The sequence below is a fragment of the Hipposideros armiger genome, unplaced genomic scaffold (genome assembly GCF_001890085.2).
Source record: "Hipposideros armiger isolate ML-2016 unplaced genomic scaffold, ASM189008v1 scaffold_16, whole genome shotgun sequence".
Taxonomy (NCBI): Eukaryota; Metazoa; Chordata; class Mammalia; order Chiroptera; family Hipposideridae; genus Hipposideros; species Hipposideros armiger.
Genome location: NW_017731366.1, coordinates 4114812 through 4126490, shown reverse-complemented (window position 1 = coordinate 4126490; position 11679 = coordinate 4114812). Strand labels below are relative to the sequence as shown.

Genomic DNA, 11679 nt, shown 5'->3' with positions numbered 1-11679 from the left:
TGGCTTGCTCCCAGCAGCTGCCTTACCCTGGGCCCATTAGCCCCTTAACCTTGATTTAGTTCATACCTCTTGTCTCCTAGTCTTAGCAGTTCCTAGCTCTACATTCAGACTTCCCATCCTCACTTTTGGCCTTCTTCATTTAGTGATCTACTTGGACTCTCTCTGCTTTTTGAAACCCTCATCTCTCCTAGCTCCCCGCTCTGCCTGCTGATTGAGGCAAGCTCTGTGGCTTCTGATCACTCAGATAGACCTTAATGACCACACAGAATGACACCACCCTCTTCTTCCTGGCAGAGGCTAATCTTGCAGCCTCTGCTTTGCATCCGTCCTCTCTAGGACTTTGCACAGGAAATGAGCGCATCTCTTGTATGTGTTTTTAACCTCTGTGACTGCACTCATAAGGTCTGCCCAGCTGTGTCCACATCCAGGTGCCTTCCGACCTGACAAACCGTTCTGCTCTGTATCTTCCTCTTTCTCTCCTTGCCACCTCAGCCCAGGTTCTTGACTGGTGGTACCACAAAACCCCCTGTTTACTCACTTCCGTTTTACTGCTCAGTTCTTCCTACCTAATGCCTCTCTCTGAGATCACCAGATGTCTCCTTAGTATAGATACAATAGACTCTCTTCAGCCTTTATCTAAGCCTTAAACACTGACCACTACTTTCTTCTTTAAATTCTCTCATCCCCTGGCTTTTCTGATAGTATGCATTTGGTTTCACTTCTAACTCACCGATTGTTCCCCAGTAGTCTCCTTTGAGGGATTCTTTTCCGTTTTAGTCCCATAAATGTTATGTTGTCCAGTGTTTTATCCTTAGCACCTCTCACTTTTTCATTCATCCAACTGAGTGATCTATTTTTTTTTTCACTCATTCGTTCATTTGTCCGTATTTGTTGAGCACATACTCTGTGGTAGGTGCTGTGGTAGGTGCTAGGCAGACTGTGATGAACAGATATAGTCTCTGCATCAGATCCTAGTCTACTCAGGGCAAGAAATATTAACCAAATAATTGTTGTTCATGGCTTCAGTTATCTTTTTGTTGATAACTTCCTAGGTCTGTGTCTGCATCTTGCTTGATTATTACGTAAATTATAGCCAGGACATCGGAAGTAATAAAAATCACTGAGATGGCAAAGAAACAAAAAACAAAAAATGTGGTTTCTTTGAACTGAGGCATTTCATGAAGCAAAAGCACTGGATCAGTCACATTTAAAGGTTTTGTTTATTATCATCCCAGGTTTCAAACTGCCTGTAAAACCATGGTGTGCAGGAAGGACGCTGTCTGAGAATCTGAGACTCTCATTTTGGCTCTATGATCAAGTCACGTTTGACCTAATTTTCTTCACTAAATGTTTGCTGTTAAATTAATTTTAAAAGATTAATATAATAAATGTGTATGAAAGTAGCCATCTTTCTTTATAGTTAAAACAATAACATAATGGAAATGAGATGGCATGACCATATACCTCAGTCATCCTGGGATATTTCCAGTTTATATCTGTTATGTCAGCAAAATATAAATAGTACTTCTTTCACTTTCAAAATTGCCTCCATTTAGACAGTAGATTATGCGGTCACTCTAAAACCATTTGTCAAAGAAACCTATTTTTTTTCAAAGAAACATTTGTTGTTATGCTTGTTATTTTTAAAAATCCTAATTACTTATTTATTTATTTATTTTTACTACCTTACAGCCAAAGATTGACGGAATACAAATATTTCTGGAATAAGACTCTTTCATTACTTACTTTTACTAAAAGGGAGCTAACCAGTATTAAAAATGAAGTATATGATCATTTTCAAAACTGGACTTCACTGAAAGGAGAAGTTTTTCTTCAAATTAAATCCATACGTGAAACAGCCTTGACAGGTTTGTAACATACATAAGGAACGATAATTGTTTTTTCTTTGTAATTGAACATCACTGGTAATGAAATAACGATATTTCATTTTACGTGATGGGACTTAGGATTAACTTTTAAGCTTGTTATGGTTGGCAGACTAGATGGTAATTATGATCTATTTCAACCCTGAAAATCAATAAGCATAGGCCGATCTAAGATAAGTGCTGATACACATGTTCTTGAGCTGTAACCAGATGCCTCGTTATTCCTGTCAAATGTATCAGTTTATATTTTAAAACTTTTTCTTCTGTTAATGGCTGAGTAGCTCCTATTAGATCAGCTTTTCCCACAGATAACAACAATAAATTCCGGATGAAATAACTATCTAAAAACACTGGAGAGTGACCAAAACCAAGCACATATAGAAGGAATGTCAAAAATTGAAAGAAGGCATATTCCTAAGTGAAAGAAGCCCATCTAAAAGGCTACATACTGTAAGATTGCAACTAAATGACATTCTGGAAAAGGCGAAACTATGGAAATAGTAAAGAGATCAGTGGTTGCCTGGGTGGGAGGGAAGGATGAATAGGTAGAACACAGAAGATTTTTTGGGCACTTAATATTTTGTATGATGCTATAATAGTGGATACATGTCATTCTACATTTATCAAAACCCATAGACTGTATAACACCAAGAGTGGATAGTGTAACCTGTGGATTGGGGTGATAATGATGTGCCAACAATGTAGGTTCATTGAGGATAAGAAATGTACCACTCTGGTGCAGAATGCGTGCTGATGGTCGGGGAGGCTATACATGAGTTCGGGCAGGGGTTATATGGGAATTCTCTGTACTTTCTGCTTAATTTTGCTATAAAACTAAAACTGATCTATAAACAAGTTTATTTAACAAAAAGTTTTTTTTAATTAAAACAAGGGAATGGCATTGGAAGAATTTCCTATTTTTTTGTTTTTTTGTTGTTTATTTGTTTTGTTTTTTGAAGACTGTTAGATTGAGGGAAGGTACAGTGTGTTCCATGCAGTGAAGCTACAACTCTGATAGAAATCTGTAGTCTTTTTGGCTTGAAAACTGGAGGACAGAGATCAAGTCAGCCCCAGCCTCTGAGAAGTAGGAGGGTTATCCCAGAAAAGACTTAGTCAGAGAAAAGAGTACAGATTTTGCATGTATACACTTTCCAACTCTCTGGTTTACAAGGTCAGACAATTAAGTTCGTGAACTCATCCTAGAAAAAGTGCTAATACCTCATTGCTGAATATCACTACGGTCACCTTCAAAGTAGTCTGCTTGGGAAGCTATGCACTAATGCTAGCACTTAGTCCACCCTTCAAAGCAGTTTTGGAACTCTTTTTCTGGAATGGCCAACAGAGCTGTGGCTGTATTACCTTGGATGTCCTGAGTGTCATCAAAATGTCTCCCTTTCAATATTTCCTTTATCTTCAGGTAAAGAAAGAAGTCATTGGGGGCCAAATAAGTTGAATAGGGAGGGTGTTCCAATACAGTTATTTGCTTACTGGCTAAAAACTCCCTCACAGACAGTGCCATGTGAGTTGGTACATGGTAGTGATGCAAGAGCCATGAATTGTTGGCGAAAAGTTCAGGTCGTTTAACTTTTTCACGTAGCCCTTTCAGCATATCCAAATAGTAAACTTGGTGAACTGTTTGTCCAGTTGGTACAAATTCATAATGAATAATCCCTCTGATATCAAAAAAGGTTAGCAACATCGTTGTAACAAGTTCATGAACTTAATTGTCAGACCTCATATACTTGAAATATATGTGCATAGGGAAGACTCTAAGCCCATCTAAGGCTAACGTAATTGTTATCTTAGCTGCCACCTACCCCAGGGGAGACAGAGTTTGCATTTTAAGGTCAGCCAAGTTAACTGCTTATTAAAATAAAACAATATAGCAAATCAATACTATTTACAGGAACATAACAGAATCCAGAGTCTCCATAACATCCACAATGTTCATGATACAATCCAAAATTACTTGACCTGGGAAGAAACAGGAAAATAAGGCTCATACTCAGAAGAATAGACAATCAATAGAAACCAATCCTGAGTTTATCAGGATGATGTAATTAGCTGACCAGGTTTTTAAATCATCTGTTAAGGAAAATAAGATAGTGATGAATGAAAAAGTGAAATCAAATGAAAGAATGAAAGAAAATCACAGCAAGAAATTACTAAAAATTGGAAATTCAAGAATTGAGAAATATAATATCTGAAAATAGATATTTACTGGATGGACTTTTATAGCACATTGTGATTACAGAACAAAGTACCAGTGAACTTTAAGATAGATCAATAGATATTATTTAATTTGAAAAAGAGAGATAAACATTGAAAAAAATGAACAGAGCCCCAGGGTCCTCAGAGAAGATTAAAATGCACCATAAATGATAAATATGGGTAAATATAAAAGACTCTTTTTTCTTTTGAAGCTTTAAAACATTCATATGCTCATTTAAAGTAAGAATTATAATATATTGTGGGATTTATAAAGTATGTTGGTTTAACATATGACAACTAGAGCAGAAAGATGGCAGGAGGAGGGAAATAGAGCCACATGGTGGACGCTTTGTATTTTATGTGATGTAATGCAACATCCATTTTGTGTAGACTAAAAAGTTAAGGATGTATAATTCTTAGAGCAACCACTAAAAATTAAGTATAAAAAGATATAGCTAAAAAGCTAATAAGTAAATATAAAGGTATTTTCATTTACCTTTAAAAATATTCAAACAATGGAGAATTAATATCGCCTGACTCTAAGATTTATTATAACATTACAGTAACAAATCAGTGTAGTACTAGCCTATGGATCAACAATAGATCAATGGAACAAAATAGCTCGGTAGATGACCCCTATTTATATGATCATTTCACTTTTGACAAAGGCACCAAAACAATCCAATGGGAAAAAGAAAGTCTGTCAACAAATTGTGCTGGAACAGCTGAATTACCCATATGGGAAAATGTATACTTTGACTCCTACATCACATCGGACATAAAAATTAATTCAAGATAAATCATTGAACTAAATATAAAAGTTAAAACTATAAAAGAAGAAACAGGAAACTGTCTTCATAAATTGGTAGTAAATAAAGGTTTTTTAGATAGAACAAAGAAGTTAGAACAAAAGAACAAAAATTGACGAATTTGACATCAAAATTAAAAACTTCCACTCATTGAAAGATGCTATTAAGAAAATGAATAGATAAGCCACAGACAGAAAAGATATTCACAACACATGTGACAAAGGACTGCCGTCCAGGTTACATACAAACACCTACAAGTCAATAATTAAAGTACAAACAATCCTATAAAAAATGGCCAAAAGATTTGACCAGATGCTTTATGAGAAAATATATACAAATGGACAATTAGAAGATGAAAAAGTGCTCAACATTATCAGTCATAAGGGAAGTGCAGATGTCACCAGGACATACTCACCAGATTGGTTAAAATGAAAAAGATTGACAGCAGTCAATGTTGGTGAGGAAGGAGAGCTATTGGAACCCTCTTACAAATGCACGAGCATATAAAATGCTCCAGCCACTTTGAAAAAAAGCTGATGTTTTATTATATAACTAAACATACATCTATCTGATGACTCTGAAATTCTTCTCTTTGGTATTTATAACCCCCCCACCCCAAAAATGAAAACATACGTTCATAAAAATACTTGTATAAGAATATTCACCAACTTTATTTAAGTCATATTTAAAATAGCCATAAACTGGAAAAAGCCCAGAAGTTAGATCAGTAGAATAGATTATTTAAAAAAACAAACCAGAAAACAAAAAATCCTGAATAAACAATGAAATATAGAAGGAATGGCAGATAATGCAGTTAACTTAGATAAATCTCAAAACTGTTGTGCTTCCTGAAAGTTAGCCTCACACAAATAATACATATTGTATGATTCCATTTATATGACATTCTAGAATAGGCAAAACTAATCTATGGTGGAAAAAATTCCGAACATTAGTTACATTGGCAGGGAGGATTGACTGGAAGAGGGGCGTGAGGGCAGTCTGTGGTGATGGTGCTGCTCTCTATTTTGATTGGGGTTTGGGTTACACAGCGGATGCATTTGTCAAAACTTATCTAATGATACATTTGAAATTTATGCATTTATCTGTGTGTATATTGTACTCAAAAATAAGAAGTTTATATATCGAACGCTAATTATTGATGTGCATGCTGAAGTGTTTAGGAGTGAAGTATATTGATGTCTGCAACTTATCTTGAAATGCATAAAAATAGAAGATAGATAAATGGAGAGTTATATGATAAAGCAAATATAGTAAAATGTTAATTGAAGAATCTAGGTGGTGGGTATATTTTTGTTCACTATAAAATTCTTCCACCTTTCTTTATATTTTAAAATTTTTATAGTTAAATGTTAGAAAAAATAAATTCTCACCATACAAATTCAATTTGCTAATTTTGTTACATAATATGTGCCTTCAGGAAATGAGATTGTATATAACAATATCTTTTTAAATTTTTAAATTAATTTTAAGAGTTAAATTTAGACAAAGATGAATATTATAACAACCATGTTTTCACCTGCAAAAATTAACAAATTTTAATACTTTATCTTTAAAAAAAGGAAAATATATTTAAAATATAATTGTTTATACTTTAATATGCATGCATGTGTGAATTATATTCTTTTTCCATTAGATTTTAAATTTTATGTAGATGGTATCATACTTTTTGGTATACTATGCATTTGCTTGTTTCATTTAGTGATGTTTTTGAGATCAATATTTACATAAATAACATTTACACATATGTTAGTTTCTTAGTTCTTCCAGAGGCAGACACTGAATCAAAGATATGAGTGCAGATAGTTTATTTAGGAAGTGAAAGCAACCCAGATATAGGGAATACAAAACAGATAACAAAAGTTGCCCTATTGCAATGGGCAGCTGGAGCTTACTCCCAGGAGGGAACTCTGAGAAATATGGTTTGAAACATGTCTCAGAAGTCCACACTCAAGGAGTGCGGGAGCTTGGCATGAACTCCCAGGAGTCATTGGTTCAGGGATGCTCTTCAGCCGTGTAAATTCCTTGGCACTTCTACCCTGCCATGTGGTGGTCAGTGCTGCTTCCTGCAGTTCCTAGAAAAAGATTCTTCTAGCACAAAGAGGCAGATACTGAGAGTTGGAAGTCAGTAGAACAACATTGAAAGGTCCAGGGTATATGGGCAGTGCACTGACAGTGTCTGCTACAGTTTTAATAATATAAATATACTTTACAGAATTGTCTTTCATCATATAAATATACAGTTGACCATTGAAGAACATGGCACACCGACCCATGCATCAGAAAATCCGCGTATAACTTTTGACTCCCCCAAAACTTGTTTTCCCTTGTATCTACGGGGGATTGGTTCCAGGATCCCCATGGATACCCAAATCCTTGGTTGCTCAAGTCCCCTATATAAAGTGGCTTAGATCAGTGCATTACAGTCAGTCCTTCACATCTGTGGACTCCCAAATGCAGAACAAAAACAGTACAAGTATTTATTGAAAAAAATGGCCTGTGCAATTCAAACCTGTGTTGTTCAAGGGTCAGCTGTACTCTGTTTTAGGCATGGTTTTCATTTGAACATTCATGTTCATCCTTTTCTGGATATATCCTTTTGTTCTTTCTGCTAAACACCTAGGAATGGGATGGCTGTGTCACATGGTAGTGTATATTTAACTTTATAAGAAACTACCCAAAGTTTTCCAAAGTGGTTGTTCCTTTCAGATTCCTACCAGCAATATATGACAGTTCTAGTCAAGACTTGTCAAAACTTTGTATTGTCAGTTTTTAAAAATTTTAGCCACTTTAATGAGACATGTATAGAAGATATTAATCCACATTTCAAATAGTCTTCTTGATAATTTCTCATTTTTGAGAGTCTTGTCTCATCTTATTATAGAATATTTACCTCATAACGTCAGTAATGAGTAACTCAATCATGCCAAAATAGGAGAGGCATCAGCTCTACCAATTTTTGTTTTCATTTGTGTTACATTATTATTATCTTCTGTAATCCATAATTTCTCTGGGGGTATTTTTTAAAGTCAATTATCTACTTCAGGACTGTTAGTTTAGGTAACCCTCATAGGAACACATAATCTGCAATATATCACAATTACAGAAAGGGACAGAAAAAGCAAAGAGGAATAATACTCCTCTCTTAGAAAACCCCTCATTTTATTCTCACTGAATGTGACCCATGGCCATGACTGTGTGCTGTGTGGACAGGGAGGTACTTTAAGTGCATGAAGGGGAAATTGGTTAAGGGTCTCCCAGGACAAGTAGTTGCCCCATCTTATGATTTAGGTCTCATTTCAAATGTCAACTCTTCAGAAAGGTTTTTGCTGACCACTCTAATTAAAATAGTCTTCCCTTATACGTCTTTGTCCTATTTTCATTTTTAATAACATTTAATGTTGTCAGAAATATGTGTGTATTTATTACTAGTCTCCTCTTACCAAGCTGTAATCTCCATGAGGACAGGAAGTTTGAATGTTTTGCCAACTACTCTGTTTCTAGTGTTTTAAAAGAGAATTGTGCATGTCACATAATAGGTGCTCAGTAACCATTGTGGAATTGAAATGGAAGTAAAAATACATCCAAGTTTTAATACTGAGGTTACTGATATTTATGTTCCTGTTTTAAACCTCTGAGTATTTTCTAAATGTCTTTCATAATGCTCAGGGATTACTTCTATAATCTGGGGAGAGGAAGTGAGGAGAGAGGAGAAGCCTTGTTTAGGAGCTGTCCTTGCCTGACCGTCAGTTACTATCAGTGGAAAAATTCTTAACATGATTTTTAAACTAGTTTGAAAGTTGTTTATTGAACTTACAAGGAGGCAAATACGAACACTTAATAATTATTTTTCCCCAAATTCAAGTGCCTTGAAGTTTTTTTCTGACCTTAAACATAAAACAGCATCAATGTAAAACAGAAAATACAGAAGATCAAAGAAAGAAGTGAACATCAGCTCATTGCACGGAGACATTCGCTATTAACATTTTGGTATAAACTTTCTAAACTTTTTTTTCTGTTCATAGATATAGTCACTTAAGATAGCATGGAAATATAGTCTGCCAATTGACTATGTAAACTATGCTGATGTATCTCATTATTGGAATGTGTCTTAACCTATTTAACTGGCTTTCTATCATGGACATTTAGGTTGATCATAGTTTTGCTTTTATAAATAAGACTTCAGTGAACATTTTTACACGTGCATATTTTTGACTTTGTCCCATTTTATAACATAATTTCTGAAAGTGTAATTGTTAAGTCAAAGTGTGTGTCCATTTTGCTTTTCATGTAAACGTACTATTACATTTTACATTTTATCTAACAAAAAGAGACAGGAGTTGTTTTCAACCCTTAACTTTAACATTTCCCATTACAGTAAATCACATCACTTTTGCATCCCCAGTAAAAGCTTAGTGAACACAACAGAGTATGTGAAACTAATGCTATATTATTGTAAAAATTTTTTCCCACCTTTTAAAAACTTTCCCCTTACTCAATGTTATCCACACTATCAAAGCCCCGGACATAGTTATTCAAACATGTACAAGTATATGCAAAACCCCAAAGGAGCTGATGTTTGCCTTTTAACCATTTCTTGAATCAACTTGGACACACTTTGAATGTAGCAGTAGTAACTGTATAAACATGCCCATTTCACAACATAAAATTTTAAGTAAATCATCTATATCTTAAATTTAGATTGAGAGAAAATAAATTGAGTGTGATGCTTTTCAAGGTCAACTTTTGTAAAGATTGAGGAACCATCCCATCTATACAAAAAGATGGCCAAGAGCCTAGGAAGCGTGTAGACCCACACTGTCCAGTATGGTAACTATTGGGTTGTTGGAAAAGTCATGACGTATTTTTTCTATGTTTTTCATTACAAAAATGCATCATAACTTTTCCGACAACCCAATACCAAGCACACATAGCTTTCGAGCACCTGAAATGTGGCTATAGCTTCTTATTTGAAATGGTAATATTTTGGATAAGAAAACAAAACAAAACAAATGAACCTTGACCTAAACCTCACGCCTTACAAAAAAATTAACTCAAAGTGGATCACAGACTTAAATGTAAAATATAAAACTATAAATCAAGAATATCTTTGGGAACCAGAATTCTTAAACTTGAACCAAAAGCATGATACATAAAAGGAAAAATTGGTTAAATGACCTCAACAAAATTAAGAACTTTTGCTCTGTGAAAGAGACCCTGTTAAGAGGATAAAATGACAAATGATAGACTGGGAGAAAATATTTGCAAACCACGTATCCAACAGAGAACTTGTATCTAGAATATATTAAAACTCTCAAAACTCTACATTTTAAAAAACAGATTAGGAAATGGGCAAAATGTATGAGCAAATATTTTGCCAAAGAGGAACATGAAAAAAAGTTCAGTTTCATTAGCTAATTAGGGAAATGCAAATTACAACCATAATGGAATGCTACTACACAATCTACAGTATTAGAATGTCTAAAATTTTAATTGACCATACCAAATGTTGGCAATGATTGGGGAAACTAGATTACTCATTACTGGTAGGAATGTAAAATGGTGCAGCCATTATGGAAAATAAGTTTGCCATTTCCTTTAACACTAAAGATGCACTTACCACGTGACCCATCCGTTGTAGTCTTGGGGATTAATCCGAGAGAAATGAAAACCTATGTTCATGCCAAAACCTGTACATAAATGTTCCTAGCAGCTTTATCCATACTGACCAAAAGTATGAACAAAACCCAATGTCCTTCAATGGATGAAGGATCCTTAAAGTAGTTATGAAATTTAAATGGGTGGGCTGTAATCCAATATGATTGGTGTCCTTACAAGAAGAGGAAATGTGGACCCATACAAAGGGAAGATGATATGACAGCACAGGGAGAAGACGACCATCTATAGGCCAAGTAAAGAGGCTTGGAACAGATCTGTTCCCCACAGACCTTAGAAGAAACCAACCCAGCTGACACCATGCTCTCAGACTTCTAGCCTCCAGAATGGTGAGAAAATAATTCTCTGTCAGTTAAGCCCCTGGAGTTAAGTGCCAGTCTGTGGTACTTTGTTATGGAACCCTAGCAAACTAATGATATATTCATCCCCGTACATATTGCACAATATTATTCAGATACTTTAAAAGACTTTCACATTAAAATTAATTTAGGTTTTAAAATCAAAATTCAAAACAGAAACAACATTCCTAGAAAATGGCATTGCTAAATATTTTCTTGCCAACAAAGTATGGTGAATGTTGAACAGCATATATGAGTGAAATATTTCCTGCTCTTCTAATTAGTGGGTATCACTTTATTGTCATCAATATTGTTTAAATGTTCATCGATTAGGTTCGCTTAAACCAGAGCATACCTATTTTAATAAAAGATTTCGGAAAAAAATATTTTTCCAAGGCAGAGTATCTTAACAAGTATAGAATAAATTTGCCTCCGCTCTCAAAATAACTATTGATTGAATAGCTCTTGAACTTTTAAACTTCAAGTCCTGAATTAGGCTTAGAAATGTAGTCCACATTTTTCATAAAATTGATGAAATTAAGGATAGAATAGACCTATTTGCTTATCCTACTAAAAATGTTTCCTTTTTTAAAAATTTTTATTTTATTTATTTATTAATTTTTAAGCTGAGCCATCCTGCCACCTGTTGGCAGCTCAGCAGCTGCTCAGCTCGGGCTGGACTCGAACCGCTGTTGCTCAGAGCTCAAACTCTTGAGCGAGCTCCTAACCAACTGAGCCACT

The 11679-nt window shown here is 34.8% G+C and overlaps 1 protein-coding gene across 1 annotated transcript in view; it reads left to right on the top strand.

The window, feature by feature from the left end:
- LEKR1 (leucine, glutamate and lysine rich 1) overlaps positions 1 to 11679 on the top strand; it is a 169233-nt gene that overhangs the window by 65147 nt on the left and 92407 nt on the right. Inside the window, exon 6 of the mRNA XM_019626541.1 lies at positions 1693 to 1868. Within this exon, the coding sequence (XP_019482086.1) occupies positions 1693 to 1868 (176 nt within the window). The remainder of the gene's footprint in view (positions 1 to 1692; positions 1869 to 11679) is intronic.